The sequence below is a fragment of the Nothoprocta perdicaria genome, unplaced genomic scaffold (genome assembly GCF_003342845.1).
Source record: "Nothoprocta perdicaria isolate Ctin4 unplaced genomic scaffold, notPer1 scaffold_23, whole genome shotgun sequence".
Lineage (NCBI taxonomy): Eukaryota > Metazoa > Chordata > Aves > Tinamiformes > Tinamidae > Nothoprocta > Nothoprocta perdicaria.
Window position 1 is genome coordinate 5830168 of NW_020455455.1, and position 26434 is coordinate 5856601.

Sequence of the window (26434 nt, forward strand, 5' to 3'; positions counted from 1 at the left end):
TTTCCACATTTGTATGCACTCAGAGTATCAACACGAGGTCTCAATGAGCAAAGCATGTAACTTCTCATTGACTCTACTCTTTCCTTTCTGTTTCCCAGAGGACAGGCATTCTGCTTCCAGTGTTATTTAACATTCACTGTGCACATTACTGCTCTCACTTACTGTGCTGCTGCTGTATTTCCTGTATTTCATACTGATTTGTGTGATTATATGTAATTAAAAGATAAAGTCTTCCAAATTTGCATGTTAAATAATATGAGATATTGCAGATTACTCAGGATATCCTCACGGCATTTCAGAATTAATGAATGCATGTTCTCAGTATCCTTATTTCAGTACACTGAAAGACCTTAGAATCAACTTCACAAATATGTTTTAGATATTTGGTAACTGTGTGCTGTAACTCGGTAAGAATCAGGAGCAATGAGAAGAATGAGGCCAAACCTCACCTAAAAGTCCCTGCAGCCCTTTGGCTGGACTTCTGTGCACTCATTTGTTTTGAGCTCTGACTATTCCTAGCCTATTCCTAGTCCCAGACTATGTGTCCCCAGTTCATCCAAGAAGGTTCCCAATGAAGCATTTCTAGGTAAAAGTAGGAACTAACTCTGGGATAGCACAAAACTAGAAGTAACACTAGAAGTGTGACTATCTATGCCAGAAATAGACTATGAAGTCAAATGAAGGTTTTCATTGATCTTTATGTAATATTAATATTTAATATTTTATACTTTTTTACATTCACAAACTATGTTAAAAGAATAGAATCCTATAATATTATTTTTCTGGGGGACTAATTTTAAAAAGTTCAGTCCTACAGTGCTTGCCCAGAGTCACTGAAACTGAAAACTGTGTAAAGACTGCAGGATTGGCCCCCTATTAAAAAAGTCTAAGACACATGGTGCTGAGATTAACAAAACAAAGTAAGTAAAGCAGCTATGACTTGGCACAACGTTTGACAAGCTGCAGAAAAGCAAATGTTTAAATAACTGAAGTGGTACTGATTTTCTATTCACAACCTTTTCTCTTCTAAACAGTATCATATTCTTTTCCAGCACATTTAGATTGCAAGTCAAGCTGTGTTTTATTTTTTATTATAATAAACCCAGTCAGCTTACTGTAACAAAGACATACTAGTGGTGATCAGTGTGAAAGCCAGTACGAAATCAGGCTAGGGAAAAAAAAAAAAAAAGTCAAATGCTAAAATAAAGGAGCAGCCGTCTGGAAAGTTCCTGGTTCATGTAAAAAGAAAATAAAAGGCAGTGTTCTTATGAGACTAATGCAGAATACAAAAATATTTTAAGACAAAACCCTCTATATAATTGCCTCTGAGCCTATGACATTTCTAAAAAGTACCAGATAATTCTTCCAAATAATGCTAAGTTTATTAAACACAAGTCTTCCTAAAACAAAGTATCATTAAAAAAAAAAAAAAATTTCTGTTCTTCTCAAAATTCTGCAAGAAAAAAATGTAGTTTTCTCACTTATTTTTTCACATGTAAAAAGTCACTTTCCTGTCTATATTCAATATATGTGACCTTAAGAGGAATTGGTATGTTTTATTAGATTTGCAAATGCAGATGGCTTATGAAAAAGTATACATAAATATCTTACCAGACTCTTAACTAACGATCTTTCATTTTCAATTTCTTCCTTCATTTGGTCTTGAATTTCAATTAACTAAAAATATAAACATTATAAACATTTAAGAATTAATGCTCGATTTCTTATTACAGACATTCTCTAAATATCCTTTCTACACATAATCCCCCTATTCAAGAGACTACATGTGGATATACATATCTTAGTATTGTAAGTGGAAAAAGGCAGATAGTTTGACTTAAAGATAGATACTTTTATGTTAGGCTTGATAACGTCACGAAAGTCAAACATACAAAACGTACAGTTTTTAAGATTCAAACAAAAGAGATGGTTCTGTGAGAGGATGTAGGAAGATAAAAAAATAACGGGGAGATTGTGTGGACTTAAAAAAAAACAGAAATGTAGATATTTGTGGAAATCTGTTAGTCAAACAGAAGTGGAAGTTTGGAATTGCAGGAATAAGTCCACTCCTGCATTTACACCTCTGTAGAAAGATCAGTGCGCTGATCTTGCAGCAAGTTCTATATCACTTGCAGCAAGTTCTAAGAAATCATTGTAAGACAAACTCTGTCAGGCAAATTTCACATCTACTGTCACCAAAGACAAAGGTTTGTGCCCAAAGAACAATTTAAGCAGAATTCTTTGGGAATTACAGAATCATATTCATTCGAACAGCTCCATTTCACAGTAAAGTGAAACAGTTTCCATAGTTTCTGCTATTCTTGAGCTGCCTAGCTAGGGCTTCTGTCACAGCTATTGTCATCCGGAATTTGCAAGTTAAACATCTATATTTCTCAGTGTCACAAGGATCTCAGTTTGTTGCTTCCTGAATTTTCACTTAAAACATATCCAAAACCTGGTAATATTGAGTTCAACACTGACATTCATTTCCTCTCACAAAAATGGAGAAATGCTCTCCTGCTGCAAACTAACCTGGGAGTTAGACTGCCCACACATCGGGGCATGCTAGAGTCTCTGCCTCTGGGAGTTTTATGGTGCTTGATTAAAACTTCCCAGGTCCTAGAACAGTAGCTCAAGTACCACTCTATGAAGAGAATAAGCCACCAGTTCTGTTCAAGCTGTGCCATTGGACACAAAGAATATGAAATTCATGAGACAAGATACAGAATACTCATGCAGGAGCTTCATTGCATTGCGAAGCTGTGACTCAATATGAAAGAGAGTGTTTGACTCAATAGACCATTTCTGTATTTTACTTTAGATTATGAATGACTAAAAAGTAATACACAACAATAACAACAAACTCACACTATGCACATACACAAACTCCAGAAATACTCAGCAGTAATTCAATGGAAAAAAGAACAAATCTTTAGGAAATTCTCTATCCATATGGTAGTAATTAGTCCAGATAATCTATCTCTTGATACCTTTGCATTTAGCAAAGATAAAATCAGCTTTAAAGAATGTTTTCCCACAAAACACAAAGTAAACTAGTAAAGTCATTGGTATATGAAGCTACAGACTCAAATATCTTCAAGTTCATCAATGCCATCATTGATGGACATCATCAAGTTCTCAGGCCAGTAGCCTGAGCTAGTGCTCTAGATGTTCTTCATTTAGCATTTTATGAAAAACTCAGTGGCTGCTATCTCTTACAATTCTTTAAGAGAAAACAGAGAGGCAGTCGATCACAGCTAGAGCACAACTTTATGGTCTGGGCAAAGGAAGAGGTTTCAGACTCCAAATTCCATCTGGAATAAACTGGGCAGCATTTCATAGTTAGTCCCAGCAAGAGATCTTGGTCATTTTAAAGACTTAATGAACTTAACATTCCAATGCTAACCTAAAGATAGGTATATACCACTATTTTCAGAGTAAGAAATTTGGTCATAGAAGAGAGATTCATCTAAGTTCCCAAGAGAAATCGATGAAAAGGATGGTTTTACAATTCCAGTGTGTTGGTCACTGTCACCAAAATAATTCTTTTATATGGAATTCTGTGTGAATTCAGTAATGTCTGAGGAAATCATGCAGATTTGTGGATTAGTAGAATTGAGTAATCTAATCTGAGTAATCTACAAAACTCTTTGAAAATGTTTCACAGAAAGAAGGTTCTTTCTGGGAAGTTCTGTGACTATTTTTAAATTTTCAGAATTCAGAGACCTATACACTGTTGAAGAAAGCCATTTGAGAACTGTCATAACATAAATAGATTACTGGGAGGATAACTAGATGAAACTGAAAAACACTGAGCTCTGTCAACTCCTTTTTGAGGATACTATTTAATAAACCTTGGCACTGGAAAGTTATTTTAATCTATTTAAAAGTTGACTTTTATACCTTATTCACTGTAGTTTTGCTCTTGAGTAATAATTCACATATATTATTAGCTCTGGCTTGCAATAGAGGGATATATCTCAAGTCACAGGTAATCAAAAATTACTGTTTGCTTTATGTTACAAGTTACTTACATATACAAATCTTGCCTTTAAAAAGACAATGAATGTGTTTCATTTTTTATTAAAGTATCCAACTCATTTTACTGTAGTTTACCGGGGTTCTGAATTTTAACTGCATTTTAAGAATATCAAGCAATATGATGGGATGAGAAAGTCCAAATGACCATATTCACTGAAGGAATGCCAGTTCATTATTACTCTTCAATGAGTTATGCAACCATAAAACAAAATGCAACAGTATTCAAGTTAAAGTCTATTTTCCAGCATTATTGGGTCTATACATTGCCAACGGTTCAAGCTTGTTACTATTCCACCTGGACAGCAGCTCATAAATGTAAAAACTACAGTACCTTTTGAATAGTTCGCTCATTAGTTTCCAGTTTTAATTGCATTCTTTGAACTTGCTTATCTGAAAACAAGAGAAGCAAAAGGCAGACCATGAAATTACGTGCCTACACCAGTGTATTCACAATGTTTGCTGCAGGTCAGTCTCTAAACCCACTCAGTCACACTGGATGCGAGTCCTAGCAGAGCGGTGACCTTCACAATCGCCCTTGACATTCACAGCCTTCTTCCTGCTGTTCAGCCGGCTGGTCGGAGAGAGATGAAGAAGTAAGTTCAAGAGCCAAGTGTGACTGAGTGCCCACAGCTTTTCATTAATACTAATTCTGGATATCCTCGCTGTTAGTCACAGCCAATACAAAGTGCTTTAGCAGGTGGTTCTTTACAGTTCATACAAAACTATCAAAAGATGAGAAGTACCATTTAATCAGATGATAAACAGGAATAAGGAATATCACCTAAGTTAAATTCATTTTGCCACGATTCAGGTCGATACTGGATCTAATCTACTTGGGCAGAACAATAGTAAAAAAACAAATCCTCTTCTATCACCATAGTTTCTAGTTTCATCCACTAAATATTTCACACTGGCAATATATGAGAGGTAACTTAAAAGCAAAAACTGCACATTGTACCTATTGGAGAAAAAGAAACTCCTTTTCAGAACTGTTCTAAAGTATAAGTACCCAAAATAGTGATTGCCTATTTGATAAAACTGATTCTGTTAGAAAACCTCCACAGAAAAACAAATTTTGTGAAGCAATGCATGTTCAAATATTTTGCAGAAGCACAGAAACTGCTGTATAAAAGAGTAGATTTTTATACAACCTCCTAAGGGTGAGATAGATTAGCAGACTGTGATTAAAATAAAAAGGTCTGCATACAAAACCTTTCTATTTTAGCTACTTTACAGTATATGTCTGTCATGAAATATGAAGTCTAGCCACATTGCTAGGCAATATTAGAAGTCTCAAAAGCCATAGCAAATATTCCTTTGTCATAAATTAAAAATATGTTAATATATGCATTAAAATTAGAATAAATATGTATGAATTTCTCCACAAATACATAGAAAATTAGCATTCAATACCAGAAAAAGATAGCAGTGCAGAAATAAGCTGCCAACTGTCTGAAGCATGTTAACAATGAATTCCAAGTTTAGTAACATTTCTTACATAATGCATTTAAATTAGTCGTCTTGCTCTAGCATCAGTTTAAAGTTTTTACCTAATAAACAATTTTCTTTTTCAGAGCGCTTCAGAGCACTTTCGAGATGAAAAATCTTATTGTGCAGTTCAGAAATCTCTTCTTTGAAATCCTCATTTTCTTTTTCAAGCATTGTTTTTTCATGGTCATCATCTTCAAAGGCAACCTGAAAGATGGCGACGTCTTGAATTTATAAGCAAGGGCCGAAGGATTTAAATACGCTACAGTGGTATAATATTATACAACACAGTATCATATAATTTCTGAATTCTATTACAGAGACATCATATGAATAGAAGAAAGTTGAGGCTCTAAATAGGTTCTGGCTGGAAGAAAGGCTGCAGTACATTATATACAAAGACCATAACACATGGGGACGTTTTATTGACAGGAATAATGCATATCATACTGTTTGCGTGCCCTCATCATTCAGGTCAATTTATTATGGAGGCTGTGTCCAGGAAGGCAGCTGGGGCCTATCCACCCACACTTGCCTCTGTGTTCACGAGGCGCTGTCCGTAACCAGGCAGGCAGGAGAGAGCGCGGACGGGCAGCACCAGGGGGTTGCAAAGTGCACGGCTAAGGCGGGGGGCTTGTTGCCTTTGTGCCATTGCGCGGTGACAGTGCTGCCAGTGTCACGAGGAGCACATCACACGTCAAGGCGGTGAAGTTTGCAGGCTGGGAGCCGCATGGAGCCCATCAGGCCTTCTGATATCAACACAGTTGGTTTTCCACTTGGTGCCGGAGCCACCCAGAGGCAATTCATATTCTGAACATTAGCGCGGCTTTGCATGCCTGTCACACATAGACCGTGCAGGGGTTTAATGCTATTGAAGACTCCGGTTTAAATCTCTATGCAAACAGTGATTACCTTGTAAGAAGGTTCCAGGATAACACGCAACAAAGGACTTTAAAGTTATAGTTTTAGTAAAGCAAACTCATTTACATTTTTATTATGCGTGCCCTTTGTTTAAATCTTGCCACGTCCATTATGGAAAAGACTTCTTATGCAACTGAAGCTTATTGGGACAGCTACTCTTTTTTTCTTGTTGGTTTCAAAGCTATTGAGAACATTTGAATATACTGTCTTATGGCTGTCTAGATTTTACTGCCACATATTTCTTTTAAAATTATAGAAAAGCTTTCAGAGCTGGCATAGATGCTTATAGTAATACCAGAATAATAACTAACTCCTGAAGCTATTTAAAATATTAACACAAAAGAGAAGAGTCACACAGCAATTACTTTGATTAAAAAAAGAAAAGTTAGGATATTACTTGCTTTGCTTGGTAAAAATATTAAATYCTTTCTAAAATTACCAGAAAATAAAAATGATAAAGAACTTTGAAAATAAAATTCCAAGGGTTTCAAGTGACATACAAACCTGAACTATATTTTTGAGCAAAATTTCATCCCCAACTATTTTTTTCCTTATAAAGGACATTTTTGATCTCTGACTTACCATGACAAATTATCAATGTATTACCCTGAGTTCTGGCCACAAGCTTTTCACTGATTTTATGAAAAATCATATAAATAAAAAAATCAAGTGCTTTGGAAGGCAACACATCATATAATTTTGTGATTCCCCTTCCTTGACTGAAGAAACAGCAGTAGTACAATAAAAGTACTAAATAATAAAATAGTAACAAATAAATAAACAATAAAAAGTAACAAAAATTGCTACTTTTAATAGTATAGCTTTTTTTTTTAAAAAAAAAAGCTAATCAGATACCTCAAATACTATTTAAAATATTTTTATGCAATAAGAGATGTTGAGTTAAACTTATGAGATAATTGTGAATTGCATGATTTTACTAAAGGCTTTTAGCAAGTGCTGTAGCCAGAGAAGCAAGACAATTAGGGAGATGAGCATTGCTAATAATGCCTTTATGCAATATTTGAGTAATTAAGTCCCGGCAGTAGCCAGTTACAAAACAAATTCAGATTTTCCGAAGACTTTTTAGGAACTACCACAGCTCTCAATAGGCTTAGCCATTGGTTCTCTGGCCCTGGCAGCACTGGAGCATCAACAGCTGATGATCAAAAGATTGGTCCTTATCATAAAATAAAGTTAAATAATTTTATTTAATCATACGAATTAACTTTAAATGGCATACCAAATACAGTTGAAGTCTTATCTTTTACTGTTTAAAGGAAAAGATAGGAAAAACACACCAGACGATATTTTTTCCATTTTTTCATGTCGTGCTTAGACAACCTTTAGCTCTAGCTCCCCCATCTGTCCAGAACAAGGACTGCAAATAATTAACTATTCAGTCTCCCGCTGCAATGAGGACACTCATTAGCAAAAGGAACAAAGGGACAATTTTCTGTAGCTACAGTCATCTGTTACACTTTGAGTGGCAGGTTTTGTAGCAATGTGCTCTCTACCATCTGCCCACAGCGGTACTGTTTGGCTTGCTTAAGCCAGGGAACTTGAAATGGGAAGAGAGCAGCTAGAGTTTGGAGGGCGATTCTAACTTGGCTTACACTAGAGGTTTCAATTTTCCTCACCTTATGGGTTAACTCTCCATATTTTACAGTTAAGCAGTAAATTTTAACAGTAAACTGTAAATTTTGGCCGTAATAACTTCTTCTATATGTTTGCTAAAGTTATGTATTGTAGACTCTTCAGGTTACATTTCCAATAAAATACTATATACATATGGATAATTTTGAAACATAAGAAATTTAAGCTGGATTCATTGCCCTATAATGAGAGCATTTTGCATTTTAGCTAATTCTCTGAGCAAAGGCAAAAATATGTAGCTATTATTATGCTACTGAGAAATATGTATTTCCCTTTGGTATCTGGCTATTTAGTATATACTCAAAATAATTAATCGGTTGTTTTAATAACAAGTAAGATTTCTGCAGTCTTTTGTACAACCTACTGTACAGAAATACAATGCCTTTTACTGATGCTATCTGAAGATATCAACATTTAAATTATTTGGGTATATTTCACTTAAAAAGATAAACTTATTTGTTCATTTATTGGGCATTTGCCCTGAAAACAAACAAATGAACAAAAAAGAAAACAAAATTGATGACTGAAAACTTGTCATCCAAATTATTATGTACCTTTCTCTATCTAAACCACACTCCAGGTATTTATGTCTGCATAATCTATACCACCAGAGGGTGCAATTGTACAAGCTGACATGAAAAACATCTCAAATACATCACATCTCAATCTCATCTACAAATACAGCACATTGGAGTCGTAAGGGAAAAATGCCTTTTTTTGTTTCTACAAATTTGGACAAATTTGGAAAGGGCTTCCAGACTTGTAGATTTTTTTAGAGATCAAGACGCCMTCATTCCTTTGATCTCATCAATTACTCTCATATTTGGTTTCATCTTGCAGCCAATACAAGATGACTCATCATGACGTTATGATAAGTTTCATTATGATAACCCTGGACACCTTTAAAATACAATASCAGTAGGAAGGGACTAACAAGTTACCACTGGCCCAAAAGAGCTCTGCTTGCCTTTGTAAGGCATGTCAGGGCTGGACAAAGATTTAAGACTGTATAGCTCTGGAGGGAGAATGGGCATTTATTTCATTGAGAACTTTTTGACACACAAAGAGTCAGAGTTTGTTTTCATTCATATAAACATTTGTATAAACCACTGGCAAGATATTCAAATTCTGCAATTAAGTAATCTCAATCTATTTGATCTTTGCGGGGGGTTACAGCACCTGTACAGTGGCTTTCACTGCACAGTATACATACATGATTTGGTAAAGAGGCACAAAGCCCAAAATCTGGATCCAAATCCTATAGGATTCTGCATTACAAGCACTGAAAATCTCCAACTGCTTGAACTTCTACCAGAAGAGGCTGCAAGAGAGTTTAAGTGCAGCTATGCAACGACTTGAGCTTTGGTAACAATGAGAAGTTTAGCATCTAACTTTCAGTGGAAGCTATACTTTTTTTACTATATGTTTTTTGATCYACTTTGGTGCTCTACAAGTAGAAAGCAAAACAGCCTCACTGGTTCTGATCCAAACAAGGCAGATAAAAACATTGYTACTGATTGCTGTAGCTGTGGACTGTCACATGAAAGAATAACCATCACTTTCTTCTGTAYTCAAGGACAGACTAATACGGCTTCAATACCTAATTCTGGAAGAGGCTGCACAGCTATGCATTCCAGCTGGAAAGAGATTTAGTTTCCTCATAAAATATACCTTAGACCTCAGCTTTCTTCTTCAGAGGCCATACTGTCCACCCTGGGTGGCTGCCTCCACAGCTAGATGGCTTTATCAGATATAGYAGTATTTCAGAAATGCTACCTATATGGATGATGTATAGGGAGCTTAGAAACAATGTGTGAGGGGATCCCATGTTAGGCTTAGCAAGAGCCTCTTTAGCACCTAAGACTGCCAAACYACTTAAAATATATCTGAGGTTTTCACGAAGCGTTAGAGCTTTCTCACATTTTAGTGAACTGGAGATGAATATAGTTAACTTGGTTAGGAAAAGGATTTGTTTATGTTGTGGAAGACATCAGAATTACACGAACATTTGTGACATATTGAATTCTSTGGTTCCCATTTGGAAGTCAGAGACTGAATGCATAAAACTGAATAGGCAAGCCACTATAACTAGCTATTTWTATCTCTATTTAGGTGGGAAAAAAAGACTTATAATTAAAAAGAGCCTTTGTGTCTAAGAATCGTTGCAGTAAGTAATTACCATATTCCAGGAATTCCCATTGCAGAGGTTAAAAAAAATCAAACATGAAATATTTTAGTCTTTGGATGTTTTATTGGCAGGTTTAAATGATACTGACAGAATTTCAAAGAAAAAATGAAGACATTTATTTTAGAATAAGTTATTTAGAGACAGTAGAAACAAAAGGACACATGGGGAGAAATATTTTAACTATTTTAGGAAGTACTAGTTAAAAGTGGACTTTTCTATAATTGATAAGTTCATTTATGGAATAAAAATAGCACTGAGAGTAGTTTTTTATCGAGGAGAATTATATTATTATTATTATTATTATTATTATTATTATTATTATTATTATTATTATTATTATTATTACATATAGAAAAAGTATATGACAACCAACCCCTGGCCAGACTATCACTTGATGTAAATTGGTATGACGACAATAGAATAATATTGATAGAGTAATAGAGTAATTAACTATTAATTACAAGGAAAATTCCAAATAGCTTTTTAGTATCTTTAGAGTCCAATGTTTCTTATAAATACATAATGAGATTAAAAATATACAATGAAAGTGTTCCAAGATCACATTTGGATAATGAGATCTTTTGGATTTGGATAATTATGATCTTTTTAAAAACATACCATTTTATCCTTCCCTTTTTCTTGACATTCATGCAATTTTCGTTCCAGATCTTCAATTCTGGACTGTTCCTCACGCAGCTTGTTACGTAAAGCCCTCACAAATTCAGCTGATGGAGATTCTGTGTCTTCCTCATTTATTCTGTAATATTTCTATTATGGGAAAAAATTCTTCAATGAGAAGCCAACATGAATYAGGCCACCCTTTCTTCTAAAGCTACAGACTACTCTCGTAATTCAAAGACATGATTAACACATATTTTATATTCTAGAGTTTGTTATAGTAGCAAATAAAAAATTTGAACATATCCAATCATATTTTAAGTATTCAAATCAGAAGCGTATTATATCTAATATATAGTAGGTAATACTAGGAAACCCAGACACACAGCAAAGTGAAAATTTGGAGGTATTGCATTTCTTACATATTGTCAAGCATTTTAAGAATTTATCTAWAAAATATAAGAATGAATAAAATGAGGGAACTAGATAAAATGAGGCGAAAGTAGAGAATAGCAAGACAGACTATTCAAATGATAACTTACCGTATTACTGACATTTACTTTTGCATCTTTGATTGCCTTGGTAAAGTTTTAAAATTATATATATTTTTAAGTGTCCTCAGTGGATTATTTCTTCCCTGCTTCATTGAAAGACAAAGACAAGCACCTTCTAAGAAAAGAGCACATGCTGCCTTCTGTCAATGTGCTCCAAGGTGGTGCATTGCCAACAGCCAGCCATCAGGAAACATTAAGATTACAAGAGCACTCTTTTCCGGGAGTACTYACTGTACCTAGGCATCTAATTCAATGTATTTTCTAAAGTTAGATGATTATAATACTGCTCAACTTTCTGAAAATACTAATTCTAGCATTACTAACCATTCTCTCTTGTGAAATGGTACCTTTCTAGGAATTGAGAGAACAGCAGCCCAAGTTCTTCCACAGCCACAGTGGATTTAAACTCAGTTCCCCTTACTTCATGCAGCTCCTTACCCACAAAGCTACACACACATGTGGGATGGGGCCAGGCTCTCCCTCTGCTGCTGAAGATGGATCATTGTGCACAAGAATGCAAGCTCAGTGCAAGATCTTCCAAAGGGAGAGCAAACCAGACCCTGGTGGGAACAAGGCAATCAGCCTCTCCATGGAAACCAAATGGATGTTTTACTGCAGTGATCTTACGAACTGCACTGAGGAAACAGTTTTGGACGCACACTTAGGCTTGCATTACTGCAGATGGTTCTCCTGCCCCTTTATATGTCTGGATTTCTCTTTTCCTTCTAAGCTGCATTTAATGTTTTTATTTATGTTGTATTGTAGAGTGGATGCTGCTAATATATGGCACACACTTCCCACTATCCATACAGACTCGACTATACTGTATATATAAAAAATAGGAGAATAATTCTAGGTAAATATTGTCACCTTTAAATATCCACATAAGTGTTTTTCTTTAAATATAGACTTTTTTGGTAGAGAAGCACAAACTTGCATTTTCTATTTGTAAGTCAAGGAAGGAAGATAAAATTAAGGCTCTATGTTTTGGAATTTGTGGATTATTTTACTGTTAAACATCCTGTCATCTGTTGACATGCATGTCCATGAATCTGTCTGTGCATGGTCCCTAGAGGGCAGTATAAAGTCACTTAAAGAAGACATGATTAATCATTATTCTCTATTAATTGGTCTGAGAATTAACTTACGAAATGTATCAAGACATTTTCATTTTTTAAAATTTGATTGAACAATTTTTTTTTGTAGTTACCATGTTTCCACTTCCTAGAAAAATCAGCACAGCCTATCACCACCTAATGCACACCTACAGCAAATTAATGATTACAAAAGTGAGGGCTTCTCATTTTTCATTGGAGCGGACAATATTCTTACATGAAGATAACCTCAGTCACCTTTTAGAGCTATCTTGAGTGGGAATTAAAGCAAGTTTGCCCTCGTGGTATCCAGTAGTCCCAGGATATCCCTTCATTTGCTCCTACTTCTTTCTACAACTCCCAGTAAAATGCAAAATTAAGTGTTAATTGTGTATTTGGATCTAATCCTATACTGCTTGATAATTTTGTGGTCAATTATTTGTACACAATAAATGAAAAAAAGAAAAAAAACCCTTCTTCCAGTGATACTTAAGATTCATACTACATATAAGTGATACTTATATATACTATAAGTATATATATAAGTGATACTTAAGATTCATGCTCTAATACCATGATATTACTCATCTAAGACTATGCTTAAGTGCGTCAAACTGCATAGTTCATTAGTACAAGGAAAAAAAAAGTGCTTGTAAAAAAAGCTTTTGTTTTCCTTCTATTTAAAATGATTTCAATGCTTCATGAAAAAAATCAAACACATCCTTCTCCAGACTTTGAAGTGCAAAGCTGATCTCTATAATTGGTTCATAACATATTATGCAGATTGGCAGTCTACTACCACTTCATTGGTTAAAACCCACCTCGATATTTGCTCTGAGAACAGCCAGTGCATCACACAATTGTTGTTGGTAGCTCTGTCGAATTTGGACTTCTTTCTGCAATTCAATTTGTAATAAATTACTGAGAATTTTGATGTGCAATAAAAGGAAACAAACAATAAAAAAAATTATTCTTTTTCATTAAGGATTAAATGCTATCTAAATTCTTCAACTTAAAGAAAAATAAGAAAAAGCTAATGCACCTTTTCCTATTACCTTTACTGCTGAGAACATTTTTCAACCTCTTTTCAAGACTTTAGCCAAACTATCAAACTGTATCTCTTCTCTGCAAAAACTGGATTCTAAACTGCTTCAAAAATGAGTGCTTGTCTAAGAAGGGCTGTCTCAAATGTTTAACATAGGAAATCACGTACCATTTTTTAAACTTTTATTTTCTTACATGATCATCTCAGAAGTTTGAAGCAGACTTTGCTTCACACATTTTTTCCCCTAGTGACTGCACACCATATATTTGCAACATGGTTACTTAGTAACATTCATGCCAGTGAACATATTTTGATTTATTATGTAAAGATCACTGCATAGCTATTTTAAAAGAAATACATGGGAAAAGAGCTGTAAATAATTTATACACATACAACAAAGTGTGCTAAATTTCTTGTCTATTAAAATATTGCAAAATATTTTTTGTCATGTGTCGTGTCATGTGTCATGGTGCCATTTAAGATGTTTTCATAGACAGATTGTTAATAAGCAGTGTACAATACAACCCATATTAATTGCACAGACACTTTGGAAAGTCATTTTGATATCTGCATTAGCACTTCTCATTATTTCCTTATCGACAATACTTCTGTGAATTTTTTTTCATAATGTACAGTATCATATCAATTTGGAAAAGGAGGGTGTATGAATGACAACTGGTACCTAGTGAAAATTAGCATGTAAGTGAACAAGAATTTTTCTTTTTACCCGTTTATGAAAAAAATCAATGTCTTTCAGTCTGTCATTTATATATTTACAGAGATTTGAAGTCTGCTCTTCAATTAGTTCTTCATACTGTGCTTGAACGAGTGTTTTAAAGGTAAAGAAATCTTGCTGGAGGACACGGATGAGCTAAAGAAAACCAAAATCCTGTTATTATTTACATACTAGAGAATATTTTGCTATACGAAAGTTAGGCTAAAGTATGACATTCATTACATTGTGCTACACACACTTTGAATAGTCCTAGTAAAAGGGAAGGAAACATTGTGAGAGACGATTCTGGATTTAAAGATTGTTTGTATCCAGAAGTATAGTGTGTTCTCTGTCAAATCAAAAAGCAATGCCCCTCAAACCTTTCAACACTGGATAATTTAAAGATATTTGAGTTCAATATTTGACACATAGAAAAGATTTATGCAGTAAAAATATTTAGCTTTGTCAACACCTTCCCACTCCTCTCCACTTCCTCCCCGCACTTTAGCAAAACTCAACAATCTGCCAGGTGGTACCTAGTTGCATTCTGCAGGACATATCAACATAGATATCAAAACAAAAGACCAGAAAGTGGTCAAAACTTGTTTATAAACTCTAATTCAATACTCTGCAAAGCACCTTATGCCAAAAAGAACTATGATAGCTGCATTTTAACAGGCAGTGACACAGGAAGGGCAAGAGAAAATGGATTTTACATTCACTGACTTAGAAGAATAACCTACCTTTTCTGAAGTCTTTGAGGGAGGTGAGAGAGGATAAAGTTTTGTTTTTTAGAAGTAACACCAAAGGCATTTGAATTTAGCTCCTTTCTACGGACACATCAATTGGAATTTAGAAAGAAAAGGTTTTACTAGAAAAGTATTTTTGTTCACAGAAGTCCTGAAGCACTTTTTTAGTAATTTTCTGCACAGTAAATAATCAGACTTACATAGAAACTTCTGATTTCTGTGGATAGGATCTCTCTGTGCAGGTCTCTAGGGGCACTCACCCTTCCTCACAATGATAAAGGCTTTTATGTTATGTAGACTGGATTATTCCTCACTCAAAAGCGTGTCCTCCCCCCTCAGGCTGGGCCTTACAACTCGGTGAGTCCACGTTAAATTATATATGTAGATTATACCATTTGGGTCTTCTTGCTAATCTGCTTTTGAATATGCCATTTTTGATAAAGAAGTACTACACTACTAGATAGTTTCACATCTGACATTAGGCAAAGCATCAGTGACACATTTGTTTCCAGACACTCAGCAGCTATTAAACAAGTCTTTAGAATTTTCACTTACATTTATGTTTTCTTGTACATTAAACAACGTTAATCCCTATGTAGTGTTTTCTGTCTCATGCAGGCAGGTTAATTCAGTCTCTATCAATCTCTCTTCATCTATCAATAGTTAATTAATACTGTACTTTGAAAATAATAAATATATACACAATTTGGCTGAAACGGCCAAATGAAGACAGAAGAGCTAAAACACATTTCTTAAGAATTACACAAAGCAGAGAAGACACTGAGAAAACTACACGTTCTAGAGCATAACGAAAACCCTCTTAAAATACTTTCCTGATTTACCTCCATTAAAGATTTCGTGGTAACTGTTAGCTCCTTTAGTTCTGGTATTTCTGTTATATCTGTTTGTGTAGCATGATCTGTGATGTAATATCCTATTCTTAGGTCATCTGAAATGCAAGGCCTGCAAAAACAGACAGATTTGAAAAATGCTTGACATTTTAATAATTGCATTTAATAAGGTCTTGTATTAATAATGGATGTTGTGAGGTAAAGTTATCACTTAAGTATGTTTTTTTCAGATGAAAGGGGAATCTGAAAGAGCAAATGAACATACTCAGAGACTGTTTTTCTTAGGGTATGCTTGTTTTCTGAAGGTGGCTGTTTTCAATCAAATATTGCATAAAAATGTAGTATCAAGCAACACTTAGAGTATTTAAAATAATAATGTAAAAGAGAATGCTAAAGAGACATATGTTTGATCAGGAAACAGATTATTGTCAATGTCATGCAGAGAAATATATCAGTCCAGAAATCCTGCATTTAGGATTCAGTTGGGAGCTGTTACACTTGATGTTTTGATGTACTACCATACTCTAAAACACACTTATGATTGTTATAGGTTAATATACTAGCCTTTTTTGCCTAAGTTTTAGAATATTCAAATGTTAAACAAGGTATTTCGACCCTGTCAAAACGCCTTTTCTTAGAAATGAACGTTCCTGCCCTGTTGTACATGRCCTGTGTACTGGACATGCTGCTGAAAGTAACAGCMTTCAACTGCAGGTGCTCTGAAAATCCTCCTCATTTCGCGAGCAGCCCGGCATACCGCAGCTGGGAGCRAGTCTACCCATCGCTGCACTCGTGCCCGAGCTGCTGTTGCCGTTTCCCGGCCTGTGTGTGAGTGGAGGGAATCTGCGGACAGAGGCGGCTGCGAGGGCTGCTGTGAAGGGGCCCTGCCTCAGCCTGCACAGCCAGACCCTGAATCCCCCAGGGACGGGTTAACTGCGACCCCGTGGGCAAGCGGGTTAGCTTCACAGAGGCGACTGTTCCAAGAGGAAAGAGAAGCGTTCGGTAAGGGACAGTGTGAGCCCCATTAGCCCCTGGAGCCACAAGGGCGCCGCGAACGCCGTGAAATTGCCTAAACGGGTAGCGGGGCGAAACTGGGCGCCGCCGCCTCACCGGCCCTGCGGCTCCAGCTCGTCCAGGCCGCAGGGCAGCGCCAGCAGCTCCCACGTCTCCGGGGCCAGGCGGGGCGCCCATGGCGCGGGCTCGCTCATGGCGGCGGTGCCGCCGCCGCCGCCGCCCGCGGCCATGGCGACCGAAGCCCCGCCAGGGTGACGCCATTTCCGGCAGCGCGACAGGAAGGGGCGTGGCTGCCGTTAACGGTCGCCAGGCAGCGGCTGCGGAGCGCGTTGGGTCAGCGTTGGCGGCCGTTTGGGCACACTCAAACGCTCCTCCCAGCCTGTCTCATCGTATAAGGCCACTTAATTCAGCTCACGTGCATCCCATTACCTGGGCGACGGTGTTTTTGCTACGTTGTTTTCTACCAGCTCGGACTCCACATGTGCTACACCTGCCCTCCATTTTTCCTTCATCCAGCACATTATCTAGTGACATCTTTTTTTTTTGCCCCTGCTGTTCAACCAATTGCTCAAGAGCCTTTGGGTTATTTAACACAACTGCCTCTTGTTTAAGATAAGAGGGGCAGGGCTATTACTTTGGAGACATGAAGGAAACATAGACTTACTTAATAACAAATGCTGGAGAGTAAATAGTCTTAAGAGGATTTCATGTGTTATGCAGAATTGTTTGGTCAAGAAACATCTTCATAGTGAAATGCAGTGATTTTAGCCAAACTTGKCCCACTCTGAACTTTTCATCTGCTTCACACTCTTCTAGTGTGCTTGAAAACAGCCATGAGACATCCAGACAGCAATTTTAAACAGAAAGAAGAAAATGAGGAAACCTAGGAAAGCCAAAGGTTTGGGTTGCAACTTAGGTACCGCAGGTAGATGAATAAAAACCCTTAATCTGACTTAGGGCTGAAGGCCACGGGGTGGGTGTTGTCCAACATGGAACAAACCATTCTGAGTAGCCTATTTGCTTTCATTGTAACAATTCTTATTTTCATGTTCTTTTAGTCTGTGGAGAGACAATATCAGAAAGTATGAGATGTGAAACAAAGAAGAATGCATTTTAAAATATAAAAAGAAATACATTTTAAAATATTTCTCATAATTCTGCCTTGATATAAGCATGTCAGAGAGTATTTGTTTAGTGCTGTATTTGATTTGTAGTGCTCTTTGATCTCCCTAATTAATAATATTCAAACTGAAAATCATTTCAGCTTTGCTTGAATTCCAATTATACTTGGAAAATAAGGCAAGCATTTAAGAACAAGGAGCAATACCGCACACCTCTATAAATATAGGCACAAACTAATGGCTTTTTTAATGGAAACAGGAAAGACTTTTATACAGGAAGGATGCTACTACTGAAACTGTATTTTGCTAAGATTACCAGCCATGACTGTTCTATGTGATACATAATCATTACGGRCCTGAAATGATTACACATTTAATTTCCTTTGTGCTAAATAAAGCACCGTTGACAATGTTTCGATCAGTATAATTAAGACTACTAAAAGGTCTGTGAATCCAAAAAGGTCTCAGGGATTCATATGGCTTAGAAGAAAAATGTGCCTCCAGTTTTCAAGAATKAAAAGAATTTTATTAATTGCACTTCTTTTTTCAATCTCTAAACACCATTTAATTTAATCCAATCCACAGAAGACGTAGGAAAGAGAAACTAACAAATGATAATTATTAGTTTTGTTCTCATTTGAGTTGAAAAGAGATAAACTAATCTACCTATATTAGTGAAATCTAATTGCTAAGAAAGGGGAGATATGCTGCAGAACATGTGACCAGTTACTACATGCACAAATGTTGCTCAATTCAATACAAAAAAGAGGAATTACATTTTAAAGTCACATGTGCTGCATTAACAGCTTTAACTGACAGTTGTAGCTTTGAGGTCATTCTCAGTCATTTCCTCTTAGTTTAGTAAAAACTAAAACTACTTCAAGTTCTTGACTGAAAAGCAGAAATTGTTACTTTGTTTAGAAAGAYGATTTGCCAAATCTGTGGTGCTTTGGAGGCCCTTCCAACAACAATAACATATAGAAGTATGTGTTGTGGTTTGGTGGAAAACTGATTTGCCATTGGAAACACAGACAAAAATGTATTAACACAAGCAATGGCATAATATGTCATCAAAACCTGCCCCAAAAATCATCAGTGTTGTTTATGATGCATGGAAACTACTTAGGGGAGGCTAAGCAAGTTGTTGTTAACACCATATATCCTTTTAATACAAAACCTACTAGGGGATCTAGGTCACCAACCACGATTTTCACATTTGCTAGTGAAAATCTAACCATTTCCTTATATTTCATGTATGTTACCTTATTTGTGATTAGGGCTTGGTCTTACTATTCTAAGTAGTATGTTTATGTTAAGTAGCTTGATGCTTCACATTTAATTACCTACTGCAGTCATAATAATCTTGTTTATTTGGAAACACATTTATTGTCTTGTCTGGGCAAGGTCATCTGCCTTTTAAGACTATAAACATAAGTTATTTATTGTTTTCATTCATCAAATTCCCTGAATGGAAGCTATGGTATTTTAACYTTGACTTTGGAAAATGAGGTTAGTTGCAGTCTTTGAAAGCTAGATCCCACTAGCCTCTGATTTGTGTGTTGTCTCTCCAGAAGTGCTGTTCTTCTGCTGCTTAGCTGGACTCTCTCTCTTCTGGAGGATCAGACTGTTGTATCGCAGGTTGGTGACTTGGGGCTCTTCCAGCAGCACCACTGGTTCTCACTACCACTCATGGGTGGGTTCAGATGAACCTGACCATGAGTTCAGGTGAACCTGTCCACTTAGGAACAGATGTTTGCAGGCACACATACCATCTTTTTAAACCAAGATACCCTTCTATTAGTTGGCTGAAATAAAGCATTTGCTCTTAGAATGGAATAGCAAAGCTTTTGTGTTTCTTTTGTTTTGCCTGTGTTTTTTTTGTTGTTGTTTTCCATACTGAAAGCAGAGCGATCTCTGTAGTCTGGAAATATTCAGTTCACTTCAGTGTTACAATTCAATTGTCAATGCACAGTAAAGCTCCTCTCCCCTTCCAGCTACCTCTTTTTTTTTTTTTTTTTTTAACTTTTTTTTACTACCTCTTTTTTTAGAATATTTTACATATTCTGTGTCCTTTGACTGAAATCATTAAGAATTAATTAATTTCTGACTAAGTCTCCAAGTTTTATACACTAAGAATGTTTGATAATTTATTCTTACAAACCAAAATCTCTTCCTGAGTTGTGTATTCTGGAAAAAAAAAACAGAAACAATGGTTAGCTCACATACAACTACTGCTACAACCATGACAACAAAAATAATACAGGCATTTCTTATTTTTCCTCATTTTCTGATGTGTTTTGTTTGCTGAGCTAATATAAATACAATAAATCCGTTTTATTCTCACTGATCTTGTTGGAAATGAAAAATGAAGAGACTTCGAGACACAGAGTTCCTTCTGCAGATGTGATAAAGCAGCAATAATCTTCAAGCAAAACATAAGACACAGTTGTTCCTTGTTTAAACTAATGGCATTAATCCACTAGGCAATCTGGAAGAAAAAGCACCCTCAAAAGACAGACTTAAGGGAAGAAAATGACACATTCTCTGGAAAACAAATCATTTCAGGTGTGGAACAAAGGAGTAGCGGAGCAGGGTGAGATTTACTGTAAAGTAAYATCAAAGTGTTTACTGAAAAACTGCCCCACTTTTTGGTTAGACCATAATGACCCTTCCATTCCTAGGCCATCTTTATTTCACCATACTACTASTAGTAGTTTATTATTAGGATCCTTTCGTAGAATGATTTGCGATTATGTCATAGCCAAAAGCCAAGCATGTGAGCCAATACTATATTTATTCCATGGCAGTTTCCATCCATTTCTTTTTGGCTAGTGCTGTCATTTAACTGAAGTAGGTCTTCTCACTTCCTAGTACTTATTCTGTGATGTATTTATAGCGATCACTCACATCCCTTCTMAACCTTTAGATTAAGTAAGCCAAGAACATTTAGTCTTCTCTTGATAGACAGTCCCAGTCCTATCTCCAGGACTGATGATTTGAACTGTCCTTTGCAATAGTTCCAGTCAAAATGCAGCATCTCTAAAGCATGTTGACCAAAAATACATATAGTATTCCTGATGAAGATACATTCTCCTCTGCTATATTCTGTGATCCCATTTGTTCTCTTCAAAGCTTCAACGCCTTAGAAGCTATAGCAATTCCACAACTGAATAGCACATGTGGGTCTTTCTCCTGATCATTTTCCTCCAAAGATTTATGCTTACAGCAGAAATGCTTCTAGTCACTAGGCAGATCTTTTTCCATTTTGTAATGTTAAATTCCATCTGATCACCACAGCCATTCCATCTCTAGTCTTCAAATATTTCCAGCATGATGTTTCAAAACTTTTTTTTTGGTAATAAAAGTGCTGTTTGAGTCATTAGTGAAGTCATTAGCACACTGAGTGATAGCGTAATTAATCAAAATGTTAAACAAAGTCAGTCCCAAGACAGATCTCTGAAGACCTCCACTARCAAGTTTCTTTCACCCTAATGATTCTTTTACACTAAATGCAGTTGTCTCCTATAGCAAGGCACATGACCACCTTTTAATTGTTATTATAATCCCTGTAGTCATTAGTTCAATATTATGTAGGATCAGAAACTTTACCGAGGTCCAGCTAGATTAGATATATTTCTCTGAATTACTGAGTAAATAAAGCCTAATTTTCCTAACATTGTTTGTAAATCATAATTGTACGATCTGTATTGTACATGTAGGTATGCAAAAGCCAGTTTAGGAAAAGTCTAAGTACTTACACAGACAGAAGAAGACATTAATGAGATGAACTGATGTCATCCTTCCTCTCTAATGGCTCTGTCTGTTAGTTTTTCCCATTACAGGGCTAAGTTAAATAGCTGTGATCTGACTTTGCAGGAACAGAGCCCTACACTAGCTGAGAACAGAGTAGGTTTTTACTGGGGCAGATACTTAGGTTCTTTCCCTGAATGCCGGGCCTAGAACACGGCTTGCTGGGCTGGTTATGTAAAACGTAACCACAGTCCTTTCCCACAGGAAGGAGTAAGCAGTGGAATAACAAAGCTGCTCTTTGTAGTTCGTGTTTCTAGCCAGGGAATAGCCTATAATTACATAAATGTGGTTTAGTGCTACAGTCATCTGTGTAAAGTGGTGATACTTCCTTTGCTGTTCAATGATGGAAGAAAGGAAGGGAGAGCAAAAGTATTGCCAAGTTTTTGAGGATAAAGGRATAACTTTTGAATCATTCTTCATTTCCAAAACCTTTCTGTTGCAAAGCAGCACATGGGAATGCTGACTACTTGTTATCTCTCTGAAGTCTTTCACTTCAGGGGTGGGCACTCTTGCACGTTTTTTCAAATGCAGTTATTTTATGCTTACAGGTTTTATCAAGATTAATCTATTCATAATATTTCCTGTAATTGTATATAGTGATCTCCTGTTTCTGGTAGTGCTCTATTGCCTGTTTCCTCTATTTCCTTCACAATTTGTCCATGTCAGGGCTCTGTCCCTGCTGTTCTATTAGAATATCTACTTCAACCTTACATTGGAACTAACATTATCATGCTTGTTTACATCATATTGTTGTCACTGCTTTAAATCAAGAGCGGCATTTCTGATCCCTTTTTAGAGCAGCATCTTAAAGCCCTTTTCACAATGACCACTACAGGGGCAGTCTACCCTTCTCCCTGAGTAGAAATGAGCCTTGACCTGAGTCATAACTCTCATTTAGAGCTTCACTTATCCAGGGCCAGTGACCCTGAGATGTGAATTAAGGTCTATATTTATCACCAGCAGCCCCTTCTCCACAAAGTCTTGGCACATGATATCATAGTGTGGATTACATCTCTAGTGATTAGTGCAGCCAGTTCATTATGTTAAATGATATAATAGCAGAAGCCATGCAGAAAAATTTGAGGCAAAACTCTTGAGATATATCCCTCATTTTATACCCTGCATTCTTAACTCAGAACTGTTGATAAACTCTTATTTTTACATTCATTAATGGTACATCTAGGGTTGAACAAAATGCTCTAGCTAAATAAGAGACCAGGAATAGGAAAGAGCAGGGCTGGTTCTTTTGGCCATGCTGTTCATTCCTCCCATCTTTGCAAGTTCAGTTAACTCTGTCCTGAGTTAAGTTACCTGTAACTTGCTAACCTTATAAGAGGAATGATATTATATGATACGATCACCTGCAGGCACCAGAAGATTAAAGACAATTCAGGAAGTTACTTCTAGTCCCTGCTCATAAATATTTCTTTCCTGCTTTGGAAGATCCTTTATATACGCCTATGTAAATATAGAAATACACATATACACATATAAATATAGAAATACACATATATTGCTATTTTCTGTTATTTTAAAAAATCAGCTTCAGCATATTAATAAACATTTAAATATCCAGTAATGTACAAAAAATATAAATTCCTCAAATCCATCATCCAGAAATATATTTGCCTGAAGGAATGATTGTTTGATTATATGTAAACATATATATATATACACACACATATATATAAAGCTGTGGAAATGCTTATTCATAGTATCATTAATGCATCTTAAGCCAAGTTCTTCTTCATTAATAAATGTGCCAGCTGATGTAATTACCTTGCTCCCTCTGTCAATCATGTATGTGCTACACGTTCCATTTAGAAGCAGCTCCGGTCGCGGGTGCCCAGCTTTACGTCAGCGAACGCTGCTCTGTTCCCCAGCTGTTGCTGTGACCACAGTTTGCCCTGTGAACAATCTCAAAAATCCCGGGAATGTGCACTGTAACCAGGGATAGCTATTATGTCAGGAGAAACTTTAACGACAAGAGCTGTTTACTCTTCATCACTGCGGAGATTGTTTAAGGTCTATTTAAACTCCACAATACTGAATGAAGCAGAAGCCCCGGAATATTAACATTCCCTGATTATTATTAGGGAATATTCTGGAAGCAGCCGCTCTGTGCGTCATGTTTTTTCCAGGCCTCACAAATGACACTGTAAAGCAAAGTCTTTCCATGAAATCAGCTGTTTCTCCAAATGCAGCTCAGAGAAACAGCAGAAAAAAAAAATCTTGTAGCAAAGGACACCAACAGCATAACCATGTGCGCCTTCTTTTTGTGGATACCTTTGCCGTGAAGAAATTCCCATTCTTCCCTGGGATTTCTTCTTCTTTCRTGAGAACTGTGTTCATAGCAAGTGATGATTTCATCCTATTGCCCTCCTTTTCCTCAGTCAGCGACACTGGAGCCAACCATGGATTAGGATATTATTAACGCAGATGTCACATCTAAGGAAATCTTTTACGTACATGCAGAGCCTCGATAACTCCTGCTACGAAAGCTGAAAAGTAGGCATGAAATGCCTGTGTCACAGAGGTCCAAAGGAATTTCTGTCATTGATTTCAAAAGASATTGGATTCCACTCAGGCCAATTACGTGTGACTAACTCTATGTGCTCATTAGGGGAAAATGTTGGCCGAGGTATATTGAGAGTATTTAATAACACAGGTGAAACACACCAAGATGAACTTCTCTTTCCACTGACTTGACAGAGGAGGGAATTAATACGCTAAAAGTAATTAACACTAGGGTAGTATTATGAATGTTACTGTTGTGTCTCCCAGTTACCTAGTAACAGACTTGGATTGTATTTTAATTTTGTTAGCAAGCTCACTGCATGTATTTTAAGTGAAAATCCAAGAGGGGCCTTTTTTATATCTGTTAATATACGAGTAAAAGAGCAATATAACTGCAAACATTACCAAAAACTGCTGGCATATTTATTGCAGGATAAGACTTGGATTTTTTGCTCAATGATAAACCAGRTTTCTGTCCAAAGATGCTGTATGGTTGTTTATTCAAGGGGGTAACTGCCACTTGCTGCCTATCTGGATTCTGAGGAGCAGAACATCAGAACGCAATACTAACGCGATGAGATTCTGGGCATGCCTAACAACTCTCTCTCTTTCCTAAAATGAAGCATTACAAATGTTGTATGACAGTGTAACAATCAGAATTGAACAGCTTAGTGTAGCACTGCCCCAAGTGACCAGTGCTTTCGGGAAGGCTTTAAGTCAACTATGAACATATTAGAAAGTATTTTAATTCAGAAATTTATCTGGTAAAATTTTGATCGAGAAGCAAAACTATGTCTTTTTTTCCCTTTTGCTCCAACTCCTCATGTCAAGTAGGAAAGCTTTTCAGTTTATCACTATTTGATTTGTATATTGTGAGTGATCTCACAAGCTATATTTAAAACACAAGTTCCGAACATTCTGAAATCTGAGAGTCATTCTGTAATTTCAGAGCTGTAATAACTTATCCCTTTATCCCCTTGTAGTAGGTTGCCAGAAATGCTTCTGGCTTACACACAGCATCCTTCATTCTGAGATATCGTCTTTCTGGACACGTCAGGTAAATAAGAATATATGGACTTAGGAGTTGTATCTGATATTCCTCTGACGGTTCAACTTCTTAGGCTGTAATTGTGGAAATATATTGACTGCCACTTTTTACTAAAATGATTCCAATGCATGAAATTATCTGCAATGTTTTATGGAAAACATTAAAAAAAAAGCTAGATGTGAAAACTCTTCTCATAAATACCTGTCTTATAGGAGTAAGGATTTCAGCATTTTTCCTTCAACCTGAAAGTCAGATCAGATGACATTATTAGTATAAAGAAGGGAATGAAATGCTGTACTGTACTGCTGGTAACCCTGGGATCATCCGCAGGGATGGAGATAGGAAATAGTTCCCTGCATGCTGATCCAAAGGACAACTAAACTCTAAAGAAAAGTTATTTTTGGCATAGTAGCCATTTGTAAGCGTTCCTCACAGCTACATGTTTTTAATTAGTGTAAAAGAGAAACAAGGAACACGATTTCGAGAATATCCAGATGTAGTTTATTTTGGAGTTCGATTACCAAAGTATTTCTTGAGACACTTGAATCGATGAGGCAGATTCCAGAAAAAAAAAAAAAAAAAGGTACCACTGTGGGATCACGTGCGATTTCCAGTGGCATGCCTTTCGTTTCGGGTGGCGTTCGTGGCTGTTACCGCCTGGCCGTGGCACAAGGGGTATTTCTTGGTCAGCATTCCTGCCCCAGCATCACCAGGCCCCGTGTGTAAYGCTGTGTTGTCACTCATGGACAAAGCCTGAGACGGGGGATTATTTATAACCCATGCAAGGCACGGCTAAATTGTAACACACCACGGGCGTTTTACAGGCCAACTGCAAATGAACTTTCTGAGTGTCGTATTTAAAAACTGCTCTCTCCTGTTATTGATGATTTACCGCCTCCTCCCCGCGCGCGCGGGCACTACACTGCCCAAGCGCTATCACAGGCGGAGGGATCGGCGAACGCCAAAACGCGGCGCGTTTCCCCGGCGGCCGCCGAGGCCGCCCCCTG

At 36.7% G+C, this 26434-nt stretch overlaps 2 protein-coding genes and 1 long non-coding RNA gene across 3 annotated transcripts in view; 1 reads left to right on the top strand and 2 right to left on the bottom strand.

The window, feature by feature from the left end:
* Nucleotides 1-1655: 1655 nt before the first annotated feature.
* Nucleotides 1656-5719, bottom strand: LOC112947399. The gene is made up of 3 exons (XR_003249402.1): nt 5592-5719; nt 4373-4431; nt 1656-1677 (listed from the first exon to the last, which is right to left on the bottom strand). It is a non-coding gene; the product is annotated as an uncharacterized LOC112947399 (long non-coding RNA).
* A 4951-nt stretch (nt 5720-10670) lies between these two features.
* On the bottom strand, nt 10671-17161 carry CUNH10orf67 (chromosome unknown C10orf67 homolog). Its single transcript, XM_026039386.1, has 5 exons — nt 17028-17161; nt 15909-16029; nt 14330-14473; nt 13379-13453; nt 10671-11059 (listed from the first exon to the last, which is right to left on the bottom strand). The coding sequence occupies exons 1-5, from the start codon at nt 17159-17161 to the stop codon at nt 10898-10900; spliced, it is 636 nt and encodes a 211-aa protein (XP_025895171.1). The 3' UTR covers nt 10671-10897.
* Nucleotides 17162-26045: 8884 nt separating this feature from the next.
* OTUD1 (OTU deubiquitinase 1) overlaps nt 26046-26434 on the top strand; it is a 2133-nt gene continuing 1744 nt past the window's right edge. The window contains exon 1 of the mRNA XM_026039387.1: nt 26046-26102. Coding sequence (XP_025895172.1) covers nt 26046-26102 — 57 coding nt within the window. The remainder of the gene's footprint in view (nt 26103-26434) is intronic.

Excerpts from the sequence above, each read along its gene's own strand:
- CUNH10orf67 (XM_026039386.1), bottom strand. The coding sequence starts at position 17,161 with ATGGCCGCGGGCGGCGGCGGCGGCGGCACCGCCGCCATGAGCGAGCCC. Across the intron at positions 16,030-17,027 it reads GAGCTGGAGCCGCAGGGCCG|GCCTTGCATTTCAGATGACC; the intron begins GTGAGGCGGCGG and ends CTGTTTTTGCAG. Across the intron at positions 13,454-14,329 it reads TTGATTTTTTTCATAAACGG|AAAGAAGTCCAAATTCGACA; the intron begins GTAAAAAGAAAA and ends ATTGAATTGCAG.